The 24615-nt window shown below is 51.6% G+C and overlaps 2 protein-coding genes across 2 annotated transcripts; both read left to right on the top strand.

Annotated features, from left to right (window-relative positions):
* The first annotated feature begins 536 nt into the window (after window positions 1-536).
* On the top strand, window positions 537-15771 carry CD4 (CD4 molecule). The gene is made up of 9 exons (XM_052641107.1): window positions 537-585; window positions 709-873; window positions 10321-10479; window positions 11126-11359; window positions 12329-12667; window positions 13863-14063; window positions 14770-14891; window positions 15230-15297; window positions 15588-15771. Exons 1-9 carry the CDS (start codon window positions 537-539, stop codon window positions 15616-15618), a joined length of 1368 nt encoding a protein of 455 aa, XP_052497067.1. The 3' UTR covers window positions 15619-15771.
* A 4653-nt stretch (window positions 15772-20424) lies between these two features.
* GPR162 (G protein-coupled receptor 162) lies at window positions 20425-24024 on the top strand. The gene is made up of 4 exons (XM_052640295.1): window positions 20425-21291; window positions 22246-22435; window positions 23019-23176; window positions 23473-24024. Exons 1-4 carry the CDS (start codon window positions 20425-20427, stop codon window positions 24022-24024), a joined length of 1767 nt encoding a protein of 588 aa, XP_052496255.1.
* The last annotated feature ends 591 nt before the right edge of the window (window positions 24025-24615 follow it).

Genomic DNA, 24615 nt, shown 5'->3' with positions numbered 1-24615 from the left:
TGTGCTGGGTCTTCGTTGCTGGGCACAGACTTTCTCTAGTTGCAACGAGTGGGGGCTACTCTCTAGCTCCGGTGTGAGGGCCTCTCATTCTGGTGGCTTCTCTTGTTGTGGAGCGCAGGCTGTAGGACATATGGGCTTCAGTAGCCATAGCATGTGGGCTCAGTGGTTGCAGCTCCCAGGCTCAATGACTGTGGCACAAGGGCTTAGTTGCTCCCTGGCATGTGGAATCTTCCTAGACCAAGGATTGAACCCATGTCCCTTGCCTTGGCAGGCGGATTTTTAACCATTGGACCATGAGGGAAGTCTTTTGAGAATCCTTTTCTGATTCCCCCTGGCAAAGAACCCACCCCTGGCCCAGGCACAGCATGCGTGGCATGTAACCCATGGGTGTCTTCTTCAGAGGCCTGCACGTCTAGGTTTCCGCCTGGCTGTCTGGGTCATGAAGGGGACCCAGCCAGATGAACGCCTGCTAACTGCTGACTGGTGTCTCCCCCAGGCCGAAGGCTCAGGTCCTTGCCTGCCTCAGCAAAGCCACAATGGGCCCGGGGACCTCTCTTAGGCACCTGTTCTTGGTGCTGCAACTGGGTGAGTGCTCAGACTTGGGGCCTGGGTGCAGGTGGCTTGGGAGGAGGGGCTGGTTGGGGAATGCCAGGTAGGGGATGGGGCAACCACAGCCTCAAGGCCTGACTCCCCTGTTTTTCCACCTAGTGATGCTCCCGGCTGGCACTCAGGGAAAAGCAGTGGTGCTGGGTAAGGCAGGAGGCCAGGCAGAGCTGCCCTGCCAGGCTTCCCAGAAGAAGAACATGGTCTTCAGCTGGAAAGATTCTTCCCAGTCCAAGATTCTGGGGAGTCATAACTCCTTCTTGCACAAAGGTAGGTGGGCCCTGCTCCCTGTTTAGAGAAGAGAGCCCTGGGGAATGAACACCCCGGTGGCAGGGCCCAGCTCCTAGTAAACTCTGGGGTTCTGGAGGGTTCTGCCATCAGCCAGAGTCTCAGGGACTCCCCAAGTCCGGAACCACCCTTTGCCAGCTACTGGCAGGCTGGGGAATGGCTTCTGGTGGTCTACTATAATTTCATTATTTTAATATTGATGACCTTATTCTAATGGATAGTAGAAAAATAGCTATCATATGAAACCCATGATTTCATGAATATTGTTGTTACAGACCAATGATGATACTTTGTTTACTTCCATTAAGAGCAACAGAATGTTTCCCCCTAGCTTTTTTAAAAATAATGTATTTATTTTTGAATGTCCTGGGCCTTCATTGCCGCTTGGGCTTTTCTCTAGTTGTGGCGAGCGGGGGGCTACTCTCTAGTTCATGCGTGTGGGCTTCTCATCTCAGAGGCTTCTTTTGCTGCGGAGTGCAGTCTCTAGGCAAGGGCTTCGTGTGTGGCATGTGGGCTCCTGAGCTCAGGCTCAGCAGTTGTGGCACACGGGCTTAGCTGCTTCTCAGCATGTGGGATCTTTCCCCACCAGGAATTGAGCCCATGTCCCTTGCACTGGCAGGCAGATTCTTATCCACTGCGCCGTCAGGGAAGTCTTTTTCTAGCTTTCAAAGCGGAAAGAATTAAGATTTCAAAACTTCTTAGGAACATTATTTTGCAACCTTATTTTTTCACGTAAATTTTACCCTCATGCTCCTGTTTAAGTAACTCTTCTTTCTTCTGGGTATGGCTTCTAATATTCAATACATTATTGAATGGGAGAAAGTCATAGAGTCAAAAGTAGAAAAATGCCACCTGTGTGAAATGTATTTATTCTTTATAAGTTTATTTGATTTATTATTGTTTGCATTTCACTGCTTATTTTTTTTAACATTTTCTCTTAATTCAAATGTATATAGAAGTCGAATAAATATATAATGAACCCCTGTGTATCTCTCTCAGGTTTAACAATGATCAATTCATGACCAATGTTGGTTCATATAACTGAATCACTTTGCTGTACACCTGAAACATTGTAAATCAACTATATTTTGATTTAAAAACACATCTATTATATCATCATCAATGCTTTAAAATTAATTCTTTTATAAAAAAAAATATCCAGTGTTCAAATTTTCCCAAATGCCTCATAATATTATTTTTCCATCTGGTCTATTTGAATCAGAATTCAAATAAAAATTCATGGATGGTATTTTCTTTATATGACCTTTGAATCTCTTTGAATTTATACGTTTACTCTCCTTTTTCTGCCCCCTATTGCAACTGATATTTGAAGAAACCAGGCAATTGCCCTATAAGTTTTACATTGTGGTAGCATTCAACATGTTCCTCTGTCCCTTAAATCTCCTAGAAATGGTGATTAGATCTAGAGACATGATCAAGTTTATGTTCATTTTTTCTCTCAGGGACTTATTTAATAACTGTACTCCATATTACAAGGCATTATAGCCCCATCTTTTTTTAAAGTTGAACTATAGCCTCAGTTGCGGTGTTGTGTTAGTTGCTGGTGTATAGCAAAGCGATTCAGTCATATATATACACTGTTCCTCCCCCTTTGGCAACCGTAAGTCTGTTTTCTTTGTGAATCTGTCTCTCTGTTGTAAATAGGTTTACTTGTATCGCATTTTAGATTCCACATATGTGTGATATATGACCGTTGTCTCTCTCTGACTTACTTTACTTAGTATGACAATCTCTTCGTCCACCCATGTTGCTGCAAATAACATTATTTCATTCTTTCTTATGGTTGAGTAATATTCCATTATATATACCTTCTCTATCCATTCCTCTGTTGATGGACATTTAGGTTGCTTCCATGTGTTGGCCATTGCAAATAGTGCTGCTATGGACACTGAGGTGCACACGTTTGATCTTTTGACAAGATCATTTTATAGATGGTGTTTTATATTACCAATTTCATCACATTAGGAGGCATGCAATATTTATTGCTTCTTTTGGACTATTAATACAAAATAATCAGCGGCTCAAGTTTAGGTTATTTATTTGTGCTTCCTAGGTGGCGCTAGTGGTAAAGAATCCACCTGCTAATGCAGGAGACTTGCAGGAGACTTGGGTTCGATCCTTGGGTTGGGAAGACCCCCTGAAGTAAGACAGGCCAACCCACTCCAGTATTCTTGCCTAGAGAATCCCATGAACAGAGGAGCCTTGCGGGTTACAGTCTATAGGGTTACGAAGGATTGGACACAACTGAGCAACTAAGTCATTAAGAGATATTAATAAATTGAAATATTAAGAAGCATTGGCAAGAATACACAGAAGAACTATACAAAAAAGATCTTAATGACCCAGGTAACCGCGGTAGTGTAACCACTCACCTAGAGCCAGACATCCTGGATTGTGAAGTTAAGTGTGCCTTAGGAAGCATCACTATGAACAAAGCTAGTGAAGGTGTTGGAATTCCAGCTGAGCTATTTCAAATCCTAAAAGATGATGCTGTGAAAGTGCTGCACTCAATATGCCAACAAATTTGGAAAACTCAGCAGTGGCCACAGGATTGGAAAAAGTCAGTTTTTATTCCAATCCCAAAGGAAGGCAATGCCAAAGAATGTTCAAACTACAGCATAATTGCATTCATCTCACACACCAGCAAAGTAATTCTCATAATTCTGCAAGTCAGGCTTCAACAGTACATGAACCATGAACTTCCAGATGTTCAAGCTGGATTTAGAAAAGGCAGAGGAACCAGAGATCAAATTGCCAACATCTGTTGGATCATCGAAAATCAAGAAAGTTCCAGAAAAACATCTACTATAGTGTAGTCAATAAAATCAACTTTATTGACTACACTAAAGCCTTTGACTGTGTGGATCACAACAAACTGGAAAATTCTTAAAGAGATAGGAGTATCAGACCACTTTACCTGCCTCCTGAGAAATCTGCATGCAGGTCTAGAAGCAACAATTAGAACTGGACATGGACTGGCTCCAAATTGGGAAAGGAATACACCAAGGCTGTATATTGTCACTCTGTTTATTTAACTTATATGCAGAGTACATCATGTGAAATGCCAGGCTGGATGAAGCACAAGCTGGAATCAAGACTGCCAGGGGAAATATCAATAACCTCAGATATGCAGATGACACCACCTTAAGAAAGTGAAGAAGAACTAAAGAACCTCTTGAGGAAAGTGGAAGAGGAGAGTGAAAAAGTTGGCTTAAACTCAACATTCAAAAAACTAAGATCATGGCATCTGGTCCCAATACTTCATGGCAAATAGAAGAGGAAAAATGGAAACAGTGACAAACTTCATTTTCTTGGGCTCCAAAATCATTGCAGATGGTGACTGCAGCCAGGAAGTTAAAAGACGCTCCTTGGAAGAAAAGCTTTGACCAACCTACACAGCATAATAAAAAGCAGAGACGTTACTTTGCTGACAAAGGTCCGTCTAATCAGAGCTATGGTTTTTCCAGCATTCATGTATGGATGTGAGAGTTGGACTGTAAAGAAAGCTGAGCACAAAAGAATTGATGGCTTTGAACTGTGGTGTTGGAGAATACTCCTGAGAGTCCCTTGGACTGCAAGGAGATCAAATCAGTCAATCCTAAGAGAAATCAGTCCTAAATATTCATTGGAAGGACTGATGTTGAAACTGAAACTCCAATACTTTGGCCACCTGATGCGAAGAGCTGACTCATTGGTAAAGATCCTGATTCTGGGAAAGATTGAAGGCAGGAGGAGATGGGGATGACAGAGGATGGGATGGTTGGATGGCATCACTGACTTGATGGACATGAGTTTGAGTAACCTCTGGAAGTTGGTGATGGACAGGGAAGCCTGCTGTGCTGCAGTCTATGGGGTAGCAAAGATTCAGACACAACTGAGCGAATGAACTGAACTGAGCTGAGCTGGATGACACACAGTGACGATAAATCTCCCTCTTACTCCTGATCCCCTGTTACTTGGTTCCCTTCCCCAGAGGCAACTGTTTTAATCAGTTTCTATGTTTCCTTCAGGAGACAAACTAGGGTTTAGACTAAGCAGAGTTCTTAGACTAGATACCAATGCACAGTCCATAAAAGGAAAAATGGATATATTGATCTTTTTTTATTTTTATGTTTTGGCGTACTCCACTCGTCTTGCTGGGTCTTAGTTCTCCAACCAGGGATCGAACCAGTGCCCCCTGAGGTGGAAGTGCCAAGTCCTAACCACTGGACTTGCAGGGAATTCCTGACACGTTGGTCTTGACCAAAATAAAAAACACTTTGCTCTGCAAAACACTCTATTGAGAAGAGGAAAATTGTCTTAATTTATAAAATATGAGAAAATATATTCAAACTACATATCCAACAGAGACTAGTATCTAGATTATGAACACAACTCTCAAAATTCAATACCAAAAACACCCCAAACAATCCAATTAGAAAATAAGCAAAAGACATGAAGAGATATTTCACCAAAGAGGACAAAGAGATGGCAAACAAACACATGAAAATGTGTTCATCGTCATTAGTCATCAGGGAAATGCCAATTAAAATCACAATGAGATATCACCACACACATATCAGAACGGCCTAAATTTAAACAAACAAAAAAGAGGTAACATCCAGTGCTGGTGAGGATGCAGACACTGGTTACTCTTACATTGCTGGTGGGAGTATAAAATGGTACAGCTGCTCTAGAGAACAGTTCAGCAATTTTTAAAAAATTTACTTACTTATTTTTGACTGTGCTGGGTCTTCATTCCTCCTCAGGCTTTTCTTTAGTTTCAGGGAGTGAGGGCTACTCTCTAGCTGCAGTGCCTAAGCTTCTCATGGTGGTGGCCTCTCCTGTTGGGTAGCAAGGGCTCTAGGACCTGGGGACTTCAGTAGTTGCGGTTCCTGGTCTCTAGAGCACAGGCTCAGTAGTGGTGGCACACGAGCTTTGTTGCTCCATGGAATGCGGGATCTTCCTGGACCAGGGATCAGACGTGTGTCTCTTGCATTGGCAGGCAGATTCTTTACCACTGAGCTACCAGGGAAGCCCTGGAAATTTCTTTAGAAAGCTTAACCTCCAACAACCTAGCAATTGTACTCCTAGACATTTACTCCTTAGAGAAAGAAAGACTTATGATCACACAGAAATCTGTGTAAAATTGTTGACAGCAGCTTTATTAGTAGTAGCCAACAACTAGAAATAACCTAGATGTCCTTTAATGGGTGAATGGTTGTATGCATGCTATGGATTATTTTTCAGCAGTAAAAAGAAAGAATTATAGTTTTGGACCACAACCTAGATGACTCTCCAGAGGATTATGCTGTATGGGGAAAAAAAAAAAAAAAAGCCAATCCCACAAAGTAACATACTATATAATTTTATTTATATAACATTCTCAGAATGACAAATTATAGAACTGGAGAACATAGTGATTGCCAGGAGTCAGGGCGAAGGGGTCTGGGAGGGAAGAGGATTTGGCTAGAAAAGGATAACATCTTTATAGTGCTAGAAATGTTCTGCATCTTGAATTGTGTCAATGCCAATATTCTGGCAGCGATACTGTGCTATATAGTTTTGCAAGCTGTTACCTTTGGGGTGAGCTGGGTCAAGGGTATTCCAGATATTTCTGCACTATTTCTTATGGTTGCATGATTTTCTCAGAAGAAAACGTTTAAAGAATCATCAGAGTAAAATGATTAGCTTTCATAATGTCAAAACAAAACAAACAGAATGAAGAAGCTACACACACACACACACACACACACACACACACACACACACACACTTAGAAGGACGTCAAGCACATTTTGTTAAGTGGAAAGTAAGCCATGTATGTATCAATAATAGAGTCCCATTTTAATTTAAAAATTCAATGTGGGGGCTTCCCTGATGGTCCAGTGGCTAAGACTCAGTGTTCCCAATGCAAGGGGGCCTGGGTTTGATCTCTGGTCAGGGAACTAGATCCCCCATGTGGCAACTAAGACCCAGTGTAGCCAAATTAATATTAAATAAAAATAGGTACAAAAAAAAAAGGAAAATTCAATGTGTGTAAATATGTATCCACACAAACCGAAAAAAAAAGCATGAAGAAATCCACACTAAGTTGTTTGCAGTAGTATTGAGGGTGGGCAAGGAAGGAGAGAAATGTTGAGTCTGTGAGCCTGTATAATTTTTGTAGTTCAAATAACTAACTGAAAAAGTAAAGATGATCTTAACACAACTTTAAAAAAGTATATTCTGAATGTTTTCCATTTCATTGAAAATTATTTATAAATGTCATTTGTAGTGCTTACCTAATAATCATCAAGTTAGTATGCTTTAATATGCAGCCATTATCTTTTCATCTAATCTTGCACCTTATTAAGAACACTGTAATTATTTTTTTTGTACCTACATTTTGGCTTGAATTTTAAACTTATTAAGGATAAAGTTCTAGAAATGAAAGTAAGGATATGAGCTTTAAAAAAAAAAAAAAAAGCTGGTGTATACAGCCAGACTGCTTCCAGAAAGGTTCTATCCATTTACAGTAAGTCTAGATAATCATACCACTGTGTGTGTCTCTCACTGGAGCCCTTGCTGGCACTGAATACCAATATTTAAAACCTTCTCTCTTTTATTTTTTGCTAATTTTGAGAGTTGAAAAACATATCGTCGTTTTAATTTGCATTTCTATGATCGCCTGTGAGCTTGAAACACTGTGCTCCTTTCTAAAAATTCTCACCTCTTTTGTGTCGATGTTTTTGTTCTGTTCTTCAGATCTGAACTTCTTCCAGAATGGCTTGCCTTCCCAACTTCCTGATCTCTGACAACAGCAGGATCCCTCTCCTGACTGCTCCCAATTTCTGAACCAGAGTTGATTTTTGCCCCCTACTTCAATCCCTGATTTCCCCTCAGTCCCTGCCTAGGGCCATTCCTTCCTGTGGAAGTGTTCTTCCGTTTCACCTTCTTTGTTCTCATGGGAACGTCTCATTAGCCAAGGCCACCTACCCCTCCCCTGGGTTACAGCGGGAGCTTCCTGGCAATTCCCTTTGCTGCTGGTCTGTCCTACTTTGCTTCTCTTCCTCCTACTGCCGCGCTGATTCCCAATACAATGCCAGTCACACCCTATTCCACTAGGCTAAGCCTGGAAGAGCCTCTGCCAGACGTTCATTCCCTCAGTATGGGTCCCCGCAGTTCCTCAGCCGGACACCTCACACCCAGGTATTGTCCTCACTGCTTTGAGGTGGCTGCCTGTATGACTGTCCTGGAACTTTACCCCCTTCCTAGACATTCTTGCTGCAACACTTTCCTCTAGCTTACTTCTTTTTTTTTTCTTTTAAAGAAAAATATTTATTTTTTTGGCTGTAACAGGTCTTAGTTGCAGCATGCAGGATCTTTAGTCTTTGTCTGGCCTGTGGGATCTTGAGTTGAGGCAGGCAGAATCTTACTTTAGTTGAGGCAGGATCTTTAGCTGAGGCATGTGAACTCTTAGTTGTGTCCTGTGGGACCTATTCCCCGACTAGGGATTTAACCCAGGCCCCCAGCACTAGCAGTGTGGAGTCTTAGCCACCAGATCACCAGGGAAGTCCCCTGCCTACCCTTCTTTTAAGGCTTTGTTCTGTACTGGTCTCCTCCAAGAACTGATCCCAGACTCTCTCAGAGTCTTAGAACTTTCACAAAGTAGAATCGCTTTTACAAAGTATAGAACAGTCTGGACAAGGGGGTCTTGATTAGACCCAGAAGAGCTTTTAACAGGGAAGCAAGGAGGACAAGTTATTTTAGTGAAAGGGTGTTAGATTTCATTTGTAACCAGTTGAGTTTTGGGGTGATGGCAGAAAATCCAGATGAAGTCATTCCTTGGGCCATTGGAAACGTGGGCCCAGGAGGAAGGCGAGAGGTTGGGGCTGGGAGTTGTCTGCTGAGCGGACAGGGAGTGGAAGTTTTTTTAAAAATATTCATTTTTATTTATTTGAATGTGCCAGGTCTTAGCTGTGGCATGTTGGATCTAGTTCCCTGACCAGGGATTGAACTTCCTGCGTTGGGAGCTCAGAGTCTTAGCCACTGGACCACCAGGGAAGTTCCTCAACAGACTGAATTTTAATTCTGGCTCCACCACTTACTGGAGTCAAAATTCAATCGGTAGAAAAAGGCATAAACTGAAAAGCTCTCCCACACCTGTCTCATGGGGTTCACGTCCTCTCCCCAGGGACAACAAAGGTGACCATTTCCTTGTGTTCACCTCTACAAATATTTGTTCGTTTATAAGACAGGTAGATAGACAGATAGAAATATAGGTAGATAGATGATAAATAACTTTCCCCCTCCTTTTCAAACAGTGGTAGCTTTGAAAATATCTTGCTTTATTCAGTTAACAGTGTTTCTTAGATATTATTCCATCTCAGAATATAAACAGCCTCCTCATTCTTCTCTTATAGCATTCCACTGAAAGGGTGAAGTCTAACTTATTTAACCTCTTCTTTCATGGTGGACATTTCGTTCTGTATGTGCATTCGTAATTCTGGGAGTATTATAAATTACCTTCCAGGGGAATGCATAAATTGAGAGATTGGGATTGACATATGCACACTACTATATATAAAACAGATACCTAAGAAGGACCTACTGCATAGCACAGGGAACTCTACTCAATACCCTGTAATGACCTGTATGGAAAAAGAATTTTTAAAAAGAGTGGCTATATGTATACGTATAGCTGAATCACTTTGCTGTACAGCAGAAATTAACATAGCATTTTTAAATCAACTATACTTCAATAAAAACTTAAAAAATAAGAACAAAACAAATTACTTTCCAAAGAAATTGCACTGGTTTATGTTCCTGCCAATAATGGGTAAGCACGAGTTTGGACAACTACTTAATTTCTCTGAACCTCTGTTTCCTTATCTGCAAGATAAGCAAAACGGTACCTATTTCTCAGACTTGTGACAATTACCTGAGATGATGTGTGTAAAGTGTTGGCCTGTAGGAGCTGGTGGAGCTTCCCAGGTAGCTCAGTGGTAAAGAATCCACCTGCCAATGCAGGAGACTCAGGAGACATGGGTTAGATCCCTGGGTAGGAAAGATCTCCTGGAGGAGGGAATGGCAACCCACTCCAGTATTCTTGCCTGGAGAATCCCATGGACAGAGGAGCCTGGTGAGTTACAGTCCATGGAGTCACAAAGAGTCAAACATGACTGAAGTGACTTAGCGTGCGCACATGTAGAGGCTGGTGCTCTCTAAGGGAGGTTACGATTTTATTGGGGGTTAGGGAGATGCTGTCCTGGCCAGGTAAAGGAATGTGTTTGGACCTCCTCACCAGTCTGGGGTTCTCAGATAGGACCAGGGCAGATTCTATCGGAGATCAGCAACTCAGATCAGAAGAGTTGTGGGCACCACCCTTGCCAGGGATGCACTGGCTCCAGGGTACCCCAACCTCCTCCATACGGGATCTGCTCCCAGGTAACACTGAACTGAGCCATCGAGTGGAATCCAAAAGAAACCTGTGGGACCAAGGATCCTTTCCTCTGATCATCAAGAACCTCCAAGTAACTGACTCGGGGACTTATACCTGTGAAGTGGATAGCAAGAAGCTCGAGGTGGAACTGCAGGTGTTCGGACGTGAGTGGGGCAGCCTGGGACCTCAGCCAATTTCCCTTCCTCCTTGACTCGCATCCCTGCACCCAAACCAGGGCCTGAGCTGCTGGCATTTCAACAGTCTGAAGACAGATCAGACAGGCCGCTGTGTCTTCTCAGTGCCTCCTCAGGCCTTGGGTCAGGCAAGCAGAGACAGAGACCTGGGGGTGAGCGGGAGGTGCAGGGGTGGCAAGGCAGGAGACAGAGGGAGGAGAGAGAGAGACAAGGAAGAGAGCAGAGCGGGAGGGGAGAGGAAACCTTGCCTTGGGCTGGAGGTGGACAGAAGGGAGATGTTGGAACAAGGGTAACTGCAGATTCTCAGATGGCTCAGTGGTAGAGAATCTGCCTATCAATGCAGGAGACGCAGGTTTGATCCCTGGATCGGGAAGATCCCCTGGAGAAGGAAATGGCAACCCACTCCAGTGTTCTTGCCTGGGAAATCCCATGGACAGAGAAGCTTGGCGGGCTACAGTCCATGGGGTCCCGAAGAGTCAGACACAACTTAGCGACTGAAAGAACAAACGGACCACAGAGCAATACCCGAGGCTTCCTGGCTTCTTCTCTTCTTCTTGGGGAGATGGTGTGTGTGTGTGTGTGTGTTTGTGACACAGTTCGCCTGCTCCCCTCACAGTGACTGCCAGCTCGGACACCCGCGTGCTGCTGGGACAGAGCCTGACCTTGACTTTGGAGAGTCCCTCTGGGAGCAACCCTTCTGTGCAGTGGAAGGGTCCAGGGAATAATAGGAAGGGAGAACTCAAGAGCCTGTCACTGGCCCAGGTGGGGCTGCAGGACAGTGGTACCTGGACGTGCACTATCTCCCAGAGCCAGCAGACACTGGACATCAAAATACCCATCGTGGTGCTGGGTAAGAGGGGCTCCCCCCTCCCCCGCAGGCACCCCCTGCCTGCCAGACCTTCCTCTGCCCTCACTGCTCTGCTCCGGGGGTCTGGTTTGGGGGGAAGGGGAGGCTGAAGCCAGGATCCCCTGGAGCAGAAGTCTGCCCTAAGGGACACACTGGCCTTCTCTTCTTCACAAGCCATCCTTGAGGGAGTGGACATAGAAGAAAGAAGGGATGGGGGTGTAAGGATGTCAGGGACCCAAGAGGAAGCCCCAAAGGAGGGCTGTCAAGGGCATCTGTCTTCTTGGTTGCCTCAGCTTCCCCCTCCCACCAAGTTACAAGTCCACTAACTCAGAGATGCTCACAGCAACAAGCCAGCCCTGATGAAACTCCATGTTGCAGGTTTAGAGTCCTGAGTAGGCACTGGGAAGGAAAAAAAAAAAAGCCCAGAGGGCAGGTGCTCCCCCAGACCCTGTGACACACAGGAGGGTAGCATGGTGATCAAGTTCATGGACTCTGTCTGAAATCCTGGCTCTGACTTGACTGTGTGGCCCTGGGCAGGTCACTGGAACTCTCTGTGCCTTGGTTTCTGCATCTGCAAAATGGGAATGATCTAACCTACCTTGTCGTGTCATGAGGACAAGTAACGTATGAAGTGCCCTTAGAACAGCACCTGGCACGTAGTCAGCCAGTGTCTGCGCTTACCTTGAGAAGGGTGATGAATGTTGTACCCATGTGGTACAGGCCAGATGCCCTCTGTGCTCAGGGATCCTGAGGAAGGAGAGGACCCCTGTGGCTGGGCTGTTCTAGGAGGGCTTCTCCGGGGAGGGGGTGCTGCTGTGGCACCTCCCTGGGGTGCAGAGCAGAGAGAGGAGAGGAGATATAGAATGGAATTGAAGGGCTTGAGTGGCAGCCCAAGTGTTTGGACTCACCTGGCCCCCTTTCCTGCGCCTGCCTCGCCCTGTATGGACCCAGGTTCTCTCCCTCCCCCTCCAGCCTTCCAGAAGGCCCCCGAAACAGTCTATGTGAAGGAGGGGGAGCAGGCGGAGTTTTCCTTCCCACTCACCTTCGAGGATGAAAATCTGAGTGGGGAGCTGACTTGGCAGCAGGCGAACAAGGATTCTTCTTCCCAATCCTGGGTCACCTTCACCCTGAGGAACAGAGAGGTGAAGGTGAACAAGACTCACAAGGATCTCAAGCTCCTTGTGGGGGAGAGGCTACCGCTGCGTCTCACTCTGCTGCGGACTTTGCCTCAGTACGCGGGTTCTGGAACCCTGACCCTGGATCTCACCAAGGGGAAGTTGCATCAGAAAGTGAACCTCGTGGTGATGAGAGGTGAGGAGCTAGGCTGAGACAGCGAGGGTGGGGTCAAGGGCCAAGGGACCTGGCTCAGGGCTCCTCTAAGTCACGACAGACCCTTCAAGAGAGTGCCTAGGCCCTGGAGGTCTGATGGAGCCCATCAAGGGCCCTCTGGTTTGGGGAATTTTTTTTAAAAAATGTGGCTCTGCTGGGTTCGTTGTGGCACACAGGGTTTCTCTAATTGAGGCACAAGGACTTCTCTTGAGGAGCATGCGCTCTAGAGCATTGCAGGTTTGTCGTTGCAGCTCGAAGGGTTTAGTTGCGCTGCCGCATGTGGCATCTTAGTTCCCTGACCAGGGATCCAACCTGAGTCCCCTGCACTGGGAGGCAGACTCTGAAGTCCCTGGGGGGAAGTCCCTGGGGGTATGTCCCTGGGGGTTGGTTTTGAGCTGAGGTTGGAATCCTCTGTCCCTCCCTGACATCCAAGAGCAGGCCTAGGGTGAGCTCCACTAGAATTCCCTAGGGCCTCACTGAGAACCAGGCTCTAGTTCTGCCTGGGCTGGGACCCTCTCAGATCCCGACTAAGCCCCTCCCCTCTGTGGGTCATTTCTGTCCTAAGGAGGATAACAATATCACAGTGATGGTGACAATGTCAGGTGTCATATTGAGTGCTTCCCCTCCTTATCTCCTTAACTACCATAACAACATCACAAATAATAATGGCTTAGATTGAGTGTTTCATACATGCCAGGCCCCATTCAAGAGCTCTACGCTTATCTTTCCATTTAACAATTGTGTGGGGCTCTCTCTGGTGGCCCAGGTGGTAAAGAATCTGCGTGCAATGCAGGAGACCTGGGTTCGATCTTGGGTGGGGAAGATCCCCTGGAGAAGGGAATGGCAACCCACTCCAGTATTCTTGCCTGGAGAATCCCATGGACAGAGGAGCCTAGTGGGCTACAGTCCATGGGGTCACAAAAAGTCAGTCACCACTGAATGACTAACACTTCAGGTTGGTAAGTAGCTTGTTCAGGGACTCATAGATCCTAAGCAGCTGGGCTAGGTTTCAAATCTAAGACTGTTGGACCTCAGAAGCTGTGCTTCCTCCATCATAACTGTATGAGAATGTGCTCTGAGAGGCTAGCAGAGTGGTGCTGATGTAAAGCATCATCGTCATCATCGTCGAATTCCTGGAGGTCCAGGGTCCCAGTCTCAGGCTTTTGTCCCTCTGCAGTGACTAAGTCCCCAAATAGTCTGACCTGTGAGGTGCTGGGGCCCAGCCCCCCAAGGCTGACCCTGAACTTGAAGCTGGGGAACCAGAGTATGAAGAGCTCAAATCAGCCAAAGTTGGTGACAGAGCCGGAACCCAAGGCTGGGATGTGGCAGTGTCTGCTGAGTGACCAGGGCAAAGTCCTGCTGGAATCCAAGATCGAGGGTGAGTCAGGGTCCATGTTCCATGGCCTAACCCCGAGCCCCTGCCTCCTCAGCTGGGGGAGCCTCCCAGGGCTGGTGGAGACCACCCAGCCTCCCAGGTGCTCTGAGATGGGTAGGGTAGTAGGTGAGGTGCCTAGGACACAGGGATGATGAGGTGAAGTGGGGCGTGGCCCTGGGCTCTTGTAGTCCTATAAGTTCCCACTTCCCTAAGGTCTACCACCCAGGAGCCGGGCTCACCTGACCAAGAGCTCCCCTTCCTGGCTCCTCTTCAGACCCAGACATACATGCACACCCAAACATACAGACATTTATGTGCATAGCAAGGGTGGGGACTGTTGGTCTAGCTCCCCAGAAAGCAGTGGTATCTAACCTTAAAACCCCTTCCCCAAGGGAGCTTTAGGGTAGAATGGATATATGTATATCTATAGCTGAGTTCCTTGCTCTTCACCTGAAACTGTCACAACAATGTCTTTTTTAAATGTTATTTTTAAACACTAAAAAATAAAGTGTTAAAAAAAAAATCCTTCCCCAGCCTTTCCCTTCCAGTCCTGGTGGCCCCTAAGGGGGCCATGTATCCTGCCTGGCTCTCTCATCGAAAGGACCAGACCTAAGTGCGGCTGGGCAGTGAGGCCCCCTCTCCTGGGCCCCCTGGTGTACCCTTGCCCTGACAGAGGGCAGGGAGCTGAGCACGCCTCTCTGTCTTGCAGTCTTGCCGTCAGAGTTCATCCAGGCCTGGCCGAAGCTCCTGCCCATGGTGTTGGGGGGAATCGCAGGCCTAGCGCTTTTCACTGGCTCCTGCATCTTCTGTGTTAAATGCTGGCACCGCAGGGTGAGTGAGCCCTCCCTGACGTCCTCGCGCCCCCACGGGGCACTCAAGACCCTGAGGCCTGTCCGGCCACGAAGGTGTCCTGTGTCTATGACCTGCTTCTCCTCTGGCTCCCTCTGCCCACCACTCCCTCCCTCACTGCCGGCTGGGCCCCATCCCAGATCCCATGAGGAGGGAGAGAAGGGAAGGCACAGAGTCAATTCTGGGACAGATGGCCTCCTCAGCCACAGCCCTGGCCTCTCCCCTCCCACCTTTCCCCTCCCCCCGTGCCTCCCCTCCAAGGGACAGCTCCCTTTCAGAGGCCCAGGGCCCTCACAACTCGCCTCCTTCTCCCTGGACAGCGCCAGGCAGAACGGATGTCTCAAATCAAGAGGCTCCTCAGTGAGAAGAAGACCTGCCAGTGCCCCCAGTAAGGAACTGGGAGAGGGAGCGGAGAGGGAGGGGTGGGTGGAGGAGCGGGAGGGGAGGAGACACAGGCTAGAGGGAGGCGGTGCAGAGGAGAGAAGCGGGTGGGGATGGCCCAGGAGGCAGGAAGCAGGCCGGGGGATGGAGGATCAGGTGAGGGGCAGGGGGCCCAGGGTGGGGCTGGAAGCCGGCCCTGCGCTGGAAGAGAAAAGCAGGCTCTGGGAACCACAGAGGGCCTGGAAAGCAAAGGGCTGGGAGGCACAGACTTGTTCCTCTTATTCTTCATCCCTCCAGCCGGCTCCAGAAGACCTACAGTCTCACCTGAGGCAATGACCAGGAGGAGTTTCTCACCTGCAACCTCCCCACCAGGCTCTGCCACCCCCCAACCCTACCTCCGCTGCATCTCCTATTGGGCCCCTGGGCCTGGGGACCAGATGAATGTAGCTGGGGCCTGTGGCCACCTCCCGCCCTTCTGGTCGAGGGGGTCTGGGGTCTGCTCTTCCAGATGCTCTCCTCCTCTTCCCCATTTTCTTTCTACTTCAGCCCTAACCCTTCTCTGATGACTTCTCTCTTGACTCTCTCCCTCACCACTGGCTCGGATCCCGGGCAGCACGAGGGACCAGCCCAGCCTGGCCTGGAGGGTGAGGATGGGTGTCGAAGCTCAAGACTCTCATTGTTCGGGGAGAGGACCGTGGGGCCAGAAAGGGCAGGGACTAGCCCAGGATCACACAGCTAGTCAAGGACAGATTCAGATCCAAAGGTTCCTCCTGACTGCCAGCCAGCAGCATTTCATTCTGCCTGCATCTCACTCTGCCTTGGCAGAACCACAGACTCACATCCTGACCTGGGCACAAACAGGCACCCTGGGCACACTTGTGCACAGACATGATTCCTTATCACCTCAGCAGCACGGCTCTGTTTACAAATCAGTTCCTTTGTTTGTCTATAGGCTTCCCTGGTGGCTCAGACGCTAGAGAATCTGCTTGCCAGCGCAGGAGACTGCAGTTTGATCCCTGGGTTGGGAAGATCCCCGGAGAAGAAAATGGCAACCCACTCCAGTATTCTTGCCTGGAGAATCCCACAGACAGAGGAGCCTGGCGGGCTACTATCCATGGGGTTGCAAAGAGTCGGACACAACTGACTAATAATGTCTATTTCAGCCTCACGAAAATCCTGCAAGGCTGGGTAGTGACAGGATGGAGACTAGCATCTCCAGTTTATAGACCAGAAACAGAAGGCAGAGAGGGGCAAGACTGCTTAGCTTCATACAGCTAGTATGTGGACTAGCCCAGGTCTCTTGACTGCTAGTTCCACTGCTATCTTTTGAATAGAGGGACAGATCCCATGCAGGTCTCTGCAGCTGGCTGGTCACAGATGTCCCTTGTCCCTCCATGGGAGCCTTTCCTGGCAGGGAGTTTGCCTCAGAGAATTCAGGATCAGGCAGGAGGGCCTCCCTGCCTAGAATCCCTCCTTGGTCCCCTGCTGGCTGCAGAATCCTGTTACCAGGGAACAAAACCTGTAGTTCTCCTAATCAGGGCACAGGCCCTGTGGGAGAGAGTGTCCAGTGACCGCAACTCACCATCTCAGAACCTTCTGGAAAGTGAATTTTGCCCAGGGGGAGTGGTGGGGAGCTGGCTGGAAACTGAACCCTCTGAGGGCAACTCCTGTGAAGGGTGATACCCCTGGGCCTCAGTCGCCCCACCCTGCACCCCCTTCTTCCTTCTTCCAAATGACTCAGGATACAGAAAATCTCAGGGTTACAAGTTTTCTTCTTCTTCCTCTTCTTGATCCATTTCTCTCAGGATCCCCAGCCTTCTCTGCCCCACTCTCCTCCCTTCCCTTTCTCATCACCTCCCGCAATCCCTACCCTTTTCCCTTATTTTCTTTCCAATTTGCCTCTTTCAGGAAGAACACCCAGCTGTCGCCAGGGGTCCCCATGGCTTGCTTGTATTCCTGACCTGTCCCCACCCCTGCCTCCCTGAGCTGAGAGAAAAAATACAAGAGACTTAACTTTAAGGAAGATGCTCTTCATTTGTGTGTGTGTGTGTGTGTGTGTGTGTGAGAGAGAGAGAGAGAGAGAGAGGGGTTGGGGAGACACTGTGTGCCAAGTCTCTTCAGTCGTGTCCGACTCTTTGCGACCCCATGGACTGTAGCCCACCAGGCTCCTCTGTCCATGGGATTCTCCAGGCAAGAATACTGGAGTGGGCTGCCGTGCCCTCCTCCAGGGGATCTTCCCGACCCAAGGATGGAGAGGGAGGCGGAGTGGACTCTTTCCTGGGGATCCGGAATCTTCTGATCTGTGGGGTCAGACCCGGAGGACAGGTTGCCAGGTTTGCCCCCAAGAAGCAGATCAAGTTTCCCTGGGGAGGGAAAAATCCTCTGGAGGTGGTTAGCCGCCTCCCTACCCCGAAGGGCCCTGAGTGTGCGCGTGTATGTGTTCTACTGAAGGGGAGAGACTGCAGGGACCATGTGTGCGTGTGCCACGTGAGAAACTGCGATGTGTGCGTGAGAACTGTGTGTGTCCCCCACACAAGTGTGAGTTTGTGTTCCAGGAGGGGGCAGCAGTGGACTGGGGAGAGGTGCATCCTTCTAGCCCCCTGTCTCACCCACCCCATGTACCCCACAAGCAGCCCCAGCGTGGCCACAGCCCCTCACTCCTGCAGCCTCCAGCACACGCCCGCGTGAGCCTTCATCCTGGGAGCAGCCCTTACAAATACACCAGGGGACACACGCTTCTTCCTCCCCTAGCCATACCAGCGGCCTCTTGGAGCCTGAGTTCGCGGGGAAAACCGGGTGGGGTGGGGGCAGGACTCGAGCCAGGTCACCAATGAAGCCAGTTCCCTCCCGGCACCTGCCTAGCCCCTCCCCCGCCAGGTCCCCACCGTCTGGTCCCCCGGCCTGCGCTCGCCCCGGTCCCCCGGGGCTGGCCTCCATCCCGACTCGGGGCTGCGGGCAGTGGTGGGACCCCGAGACAGAGGGACAGGCGGGCATCTAGGGGGCCGAGCCGAGAGGCTGGGACGGGGGGGCGGAGGGAGGCCCCGGGGGGAGGAGGGAGGAGGGCTGAGGGCGGCGAGCTGGAGCCGGCAGGCGGCGGGAGCCCGGGCGAGCCGCGTCGCTCGGGTGTGCGGTCTCCATGGCAGTGCTGGGCGCAGCCCGAGGTAAGGCGACCCCGGCCCGCTACCCCGTGGGCCTCTCCCCCCTCTCCCCGCAGCCTCCCCGCCCCCCACCGCCCACCGGCTCCTTTCCCCTCCGGCCGGCCCCTCCTCCCCGGCCACCTGCTGTTTCTGCCCTGGAGACCGCGGTGGGTGGCAGGCAGGAGGGAGGAGCCGTCTGACCTTACCCCTTCACCCCGAAGGGCGAGGGACCCCTGTCCGCCCCGGAGTCCCTCCGCACGCCCTCCCACTTTCCTCTGATCTCTCTCCGTCCTTCACCTCCTCTCTCTGTCCTTCACATCCTTCCTGCCTGGCTCCCTCTCTGAGTCCCCGCTGTTTCTTCCCGAGCCCACCCTGTGGTCCTGGGTGGGGGTGGGTGGGAAGGGGTCCAAGGCTGTAGCGGAGGGTTGGGGGGGCTCTCCTGACCAATTCCCTCTATCTTCCTCTGGCTGGCCATTGCCATGGCAACTAGGGTGTACTGGGCTCCCGGGAAAGACAAAGGTGGGGGATGGACGAAGGACCTCTGGGGGAGGGGGCAAGAGTCTAAGGGTCTACAGGAAACAGACCTTCCACTGCTGCACCTATTTTTATTCCTTTACGCCAAAGCTGCTATGCCCATCTTTCCTGCCTCCACTCTTTCCAGGGTTTCCTCTTAGTCTTCTCGCCGGGGCTCAGTAAGCTCAGAGTCAACATATCCAGAACACCTTCCTTCCCACTAGAGTGAGACGGCTCGGGGAAGAGGAGGAATGAGTGGGGGTCCACGGGTTGCGGGGAGTCCGAACCTTATTGAACACCGGGCTTTTCTTCTCAGCCTCCCTCCCCCCTGCTCCCTCCCTCCACCCACTCCCGCCTCTCCAGGGGTCTCTCGTTTTCTTCTATTTTCAGATACTATCACTTTGCCCCCTCTTTTTCTCTCTTCTGCTTAAACTCTCCTCCTTCCCCCTGGTTCCCCCCTTTCCATTTCTGGATGCTTCTGATGTCAGCGGTTTCCCTGTCTTTGGGTTCCCTAACCACCCCCCTCAGTCCCTGCCTCCTTTCTCCCGTCTTCCCAGATTCCTGGTGAGTGGGAGGGTGATTGTGCAGGCTTGGGGAGATGGGGCTGAGCATCAGGACCCCTGGATCCAGGAGTCTGGAAAGCGGGGGAGGGGCCATACACCCTATCCCAGTTTCCCGTGAGCCCTCGGGAAGAAACAAGTCGTGCCTCGGCCGACGTGGCTCTGGGGAGAGACTCGGGGATGTGAAGATAGCGGTTGAGTAGTATTGAGCAGAGGACAGAAAGAGGGACCTGGGAGGGAGGAAAAATGGCTGACGATGGATGGGAGATGGGAAGTCAGAATACCTTCTTTCCTGGAGGTCTGGAAGGCAGGGCTCTTATCCGTGTGGGGTGTTGGAGCTCTTATCTGAGTGGGGGTTTAGGGCAGGAGAGTGTTCTGAACGCCCTGTGACCCAGAGTAACCAGTCGTTTCTATAATTTCAAGAGAAGGGGGGATTCAGAGCCACTTGGAGACCAGCCCAGGCTCTGCCCCTTCCACACCTCATCTCTCCCTTGCAGTGAGTCCAGGAGGCTGAGCACCACCCCCAGGATCCTTGGGGGCGTACAGAAGACCCGGAGCGGTCAAGAACCAGAGAAAGAAGGGAGTTGGAAGTCCTGGCATGAGGACTGAGTCTCCCCAGCCAGTTTCCTAGTGGGGGAGCTATCGGCTTGTCTCCCCGTTACAAGGATACTTCTGGAAGAGCCCCACCCAACATGAAGGCTGAGGACCACCTCTACTGACCCTCAGTCTCCTCCCCCGCCATCCCCGCGGGACCTCAGCTGGGTCAGTCACGCAATGCTGAGCAAGAGGGGTGGCCTAGGGGGGGCCCACCTCACTCCGGGGCAAGGACTGTGGGCGTCATGGGGGTGCGTGTGAGCGGGGCTCCTGGGTGAGACCCAGCCCCCACCCCCAGGAGTTCAAGGGGGGTGGGGGGACCGAGGAAGGATGGCTCGGGGTGGGGCGGGGGCAGAGGAGGCCTCCCTCCGCTCGAACGCGCTGTCCTGGCTGGCCTGCGGGCTGCTGGCGCTGCTGGCCAACGCCTGGATCATCCTTAGCATCTCAGCCAAGCAGCAGAAGCACAAGCCACTGGAGCTGCTGCTCTGCTTCCTGGCGGGCACGCACATCCTCATGGCGGCCGTGCCCCTCACCACTTTCGCTGTGGTGCAGCTGCGGCGCCAGGCCTCCTCCGACTATGACTGGAATGAGAGCATCTGCAAGGTCTTTGTGTCCACCTACTACACGCTGGCCCTGGCCACCTGCTTTACTGTGGCCTCCCTCTCCTACCACCGCATGTGGATGGTGCGTTGGCCAGTCAACTACCGCCTCAGCAACGCCAAGAAGCAGGCACTGCACGCCGTCATGGGCATCTGGATGGTCAGCTTCATCCTCTCCACCCTGCCCTCCATCGGCTGGCACAACAATGGCGAGCGCTACTACGCCCGCGGCTGCCAGTTCATTGTCTCCAAGATCGGCCTGGGCTTTGGCGTCTGCTTCAGCCTCCTGCTGCTTGGGGGCATTGTCATGGGGCTGGTCTGTGTGGCCATCACCTTCTACCAGACGCTGTGGGCCCGGCCCCGGAGGGCTCGGCAGGCCCGGAGAGCGGGGGGTGGGGGTGGGGCCAGGGGGGGTGGGCCAGGGGGCTTGGGTACCCGTCCGGCCTTCGAGGTGCCAGCCATCGTGGTGGAGGATGCCCGGGGGAAGCGGCGGTCCTCGCTGGACGGCTCTGAGTCGGCCAAGACATCTCTGCAGGTTACCAACTTGGTCAGCGCCATCGTCTTTCTCTATGACTCCCTCACAGGGGTGCCCATCTTGGTGAGACTGGGGCTCCCCCAAACCCACTCTCTCCGATATCCAGACCCCAGCATGATCATCTGACCTCTGACTCCATCAGCCACACAAGCAGCTCCATCATCCATCTTCTCATCTACTCAGCCCCGCTGTGAGCCCTGTCTCCTTGTCCATCTCATCTCCTAGTTCCCACTATCCCCAGCTCAGTAGCGTGTTCTCCAGTGACAAGTACTCAACTCCATCACCTGTGCGCTGTCCATCACCCTGTCCTCTGGCTTCATCGTCTGTCCTGCAGTGCCACTATTCAGCCCTCCACAACTATCAACCCAGCTGTTAGGCTCCTTGCTCCACCCCCGAGTTCCCTCTGCATGCAACACGGTCCTGAGCACTCCTGGTGGCAACCCCATAGAGCTCACCCCACCCAACCCTCAGCTTTCTGCACCCCTGGGTGTGTGTGCTCAGTTGCTCAGTTGTGTCTGACTCTTTGTGACCCCATGGACTGCAGCCCGCCAGGCTTCTCTGTCCATGGGGTTCTCCAGGCAAAAATACTGGAGTGGGTTGCCATGCCCTCCTCCAGGGGATCTTCCCCACCCAGGGGTCGAAGTCATGTCTTTTACATCTCCTGCATTGGCAGGCGGGTTCTTTACCTCTAGTACCACCTGGGAAGCCCTGTGCATCCCCCATCTAGTCCTTATTCCCGAATTTCAACTTGTCTTCAAGTTTCCTATACACGTCTGCTCCTCCTGTCTAGACCCCTGGGCTTTCTCTCTAGAATACTCTCCGGATCTTCCTCCCACTCGGTTCATCCATCTTCACTCCAACTTTGCTCTGTGCTCATCCTATGTGATCTGGGCCATCCCTTCCTGACTTCCTACCTCTCCCCTCCCCCAGATGCACTAGGACGTGGGGTCTGGGGTCGAGGAGGAGCCACCTCGGCTCTGGGCCCTGACCTGGCGCCCTTCCGCCTCCTCCTGCCAGGTGGTGAGCTTCTTCTCCCTGAAGTCGGACTCGGCTCCCCCCTGGATGGTGCTCGCTGTGCTGTGGTGCTCCATGGCACAGACGCTGCTGCTGCCGTCCTTCATCTGGTCCTGCGAGCGCTACCGCGCCGACGTGCGCACGGTGTGGGAGCAGTGCGTGGCTATCATGTCCGAGGAGGACGGCGAGGACGGTCAGAGGAGGGGCTGGGCTTTCGCTTTGCCTAGGCTTCGGCTCCCTTTCCTGCCCTTTTCTACCAGCTCATCTCGGGGGTGGGGACAGGCTGCTCTGGAGTGCCCCCTGCTGGACAGAACCTGCGGTTTCCCCTGGATGGACTGAGTCCCTCTCCCCAAGCATCTCCCCATGTCCACCCACTGATTCCTTCACTCTACTCCCCCTGGAAGCCCACACTACCCAGCCCTGCCTCTGCCAGGCAAAGAGACTGAGAAACAGTCCAGAGTCCTAACACAGCCATAAAGGAAGGCTGTGGAACCAAGAAGAAGCTAAGCCTCCCTCCCGAGACTTCCCAACTACAGGGAGAGCGCCTGGGGGTGGGTGGGTAACTATTTCAAGTAAGTGTGTCTGTGTGTATGAATCACTAGAGATTCAGCACTGAACGCAACAGACACTAGCCACTCTTGCTTCTTCTTGGAGCTCACAGACTAATGGAAACAGGAGGATTCTCTGGGGAGCTTCTCAGGGAGTGGGAGGTCTTAAAGGGGGTGGGGAGGTGGGCATTCCCTGCCTCGAACCACTCTGCCCCTTTTCTCTTCTAGATGGGGGCTGTGATGACTTCGCGGATGGCCGAGTGTGCAAAGTTCGCTTTGATGCCAATGGGGCCACAGGGCCAGGGGGCAGGGACCCCACCCAAGTAAAGTTGCTACCTGGACGGCACATGCTCTTTCCACCTCTCGAGAGGGTCCACTACTTACAGGTACGGGAGCCAGCAGCACACGTCCCGTTCTGGGCATCCCCTCACTGCTTTTTTCCAGTCTGTTATCCCTCATACCCCTCCCTCATCCCCTAGCCCTGGCCTGCAGGGCATGCACGAGGAGGTGGAAGGAAGGCCTGGTTAGGGCGATTCCCCATCAGTCAGACCACTCTGAACCAGGCTGCCCCTCAGAGGATGTTTTGCAAAAGTTTAGGGAGCAGAGCCACCTTGCAGGGTCCCCACTTTGGTCTCCCTTTTGTCCCTGCAGCACCTCAGGGTCTATTTGCTCCCCTCCCCAGGTCCCTCTGTCTCGCCGTCTGTCCCATGATGAGACCAACATCTTCTCTACTCCTCGGGCACCAGGCTCCTTCCTGCACAAGTGGTCCTCCTCTGATGACATCCGGGTCCTCCCAGCCCAGAGCCGGGCCCTTGGGGGGCCCCCTGAACACTTGGGACCAAGGCAGAGGCTGGAGGACGAGGAGGATGAGGAGGAGGCTGGAGGCGGGGGGCTGGCCACCCTCCGCCAGTTCCTGGAGGGTGGGGTTCTGGGCTCAGGTGGGGGACCCCCACGGGGTCCAGGCTTCTTCCGAGAGGAGATCACCACCTTCATTGACGAGACACCTCTGCCTTCTCCAGCTGCCTCGCCGGGGCCCTCTCCTCGCCGGCCCAGGCCTCTGGGGGTCTCACCCCGCCGACTCTCCCTGGGGTCCCCTGATACCCGAGCCATTGGACTTCCTTTGGGGCTCAGTGCAGGGCGACGCTGCTCCCTGACAGGAGGCGAAGGGAGCACAAAAGCTTGGGGAGGATCCTGGGGCCCAGGGAACCCCATCTTCCCCCAGCTGACTCTGTGAGCCCAAGCGGGCCTGCTGGACTCAGAGAAGGGGGCCTGGGTGGGGAACACCTCGTTCCATTCCTGAGCCTCCGGACTCTGGGGAGATGGGCAGGAACCGGGGCCCCGGAACCCCGGCTGGCTCCCATCCCAGTCACCAGACACCTGCCTCACCTGCCATCCTCCCTAGCAAGTATTAAAGTCGAAGTGTTACCATGGAAACCTGTGTGTCCAGTGTGCGGTGGTGGCAGAGGGGATGGTCAGAGGCTTTGGTGGGTGGAGTGGCTCATAAAGGACAAAATAGAGCAGGGGCAGTGGATGGAGCAGCAGTGTACGGAGGCCCAGAAATACACCCGGAGAGAGACAAGTAAGCAGACAATCGCAGAGATGGGCTTCTGGGAGCATCTTGGGCTGGGGTGGAGGGGCATGGGGATACACTTGAGTTTGCTGGTGTCAGGTGTGAAGAATCTTTGTTGAGATCTGTGAAGGTGGTTTTAGAGGTTGTCTCTCTTTTCCATGGGCTTTCCTTGTGGCTCAGAACATAAAGAATCTGCCTGCAATGCAGGAGACTCGAGTTTGATCCCTGGGTCAGGAAGATCCCCTGGAGAAGGGA

Source organism: Budorcas taxicolor, chromosome 5, assembly GCF_023091745.1.
Source record: "Budorcas taxicolor isolate Tak-1 chromosome 5, Takin1.1, whole genome shotgun sequence".
In the NCBI taxonomy this organism is placed as follows: domain Eukaryota; kingdom Metazoa; phylum Chordata; class Mammalia; order Artiodactyla; family Bovidae; genus Budorcas; species Budorcas taxicolor.
The sequence above is the reverse complement of the archived record's forward strand: the minus strand, read 5'-3'. Positions and strand labels throughout refer to the sequence as shown.

What these genes read in the sequence shown, in the direction of transcription:
- GPR162 (XM_052640295.1), top strand. Translation starts at nt 20,425, where the DNA reads ATGGCTCGGGGTGGGGCGGGGGCAGAGGAGGCCTCCCTCCGCTCGAAC. An exon ending in TCACAGGGGTGCCCATCTTG is followed by an intron (nt 21,292 to 22,245) that starts GTGAGACTGGGG and finishes TCCTCCTGCCAG; the next exon opens with GTGGTGAGCTTCTTCTCCCT. An exon ending in AGAGGGTCCACTACTTACAG is followed by an intron (nt 23,177 to 23,472) that starts GTACGGGAGCCA and finishes TCCCCTCCCCAG; the next exon opens with GTCCCTCTGTCTCGCCGTCT.
- CD4 (XM_052641107.1), top strand. Translation starts at nt 537, where the DNA reads ATGGGCCCGGGGACCTCTCTTAGGCACCTGTTCTTGGTGCTGCAACTG. An exon ending in AATACCCATCGTGGTGCTGG is followed by an intron (nt 11,360 to 12,328) that starts GTAAGAGGGGCT and finishes CTCCCCCTCCAG; the next exon opens with CCTTCCAGAAGGCCCCCGAA. An exon ending in TTAAATGCTGGCACCGCAGG is followed by an intron (nt 14,892 to 15,229) that starts GTGAGTGAGCCC and finishes CTCCCTGGACAG; the next exon opens with CGCCAGGCAGAACGGATGTC.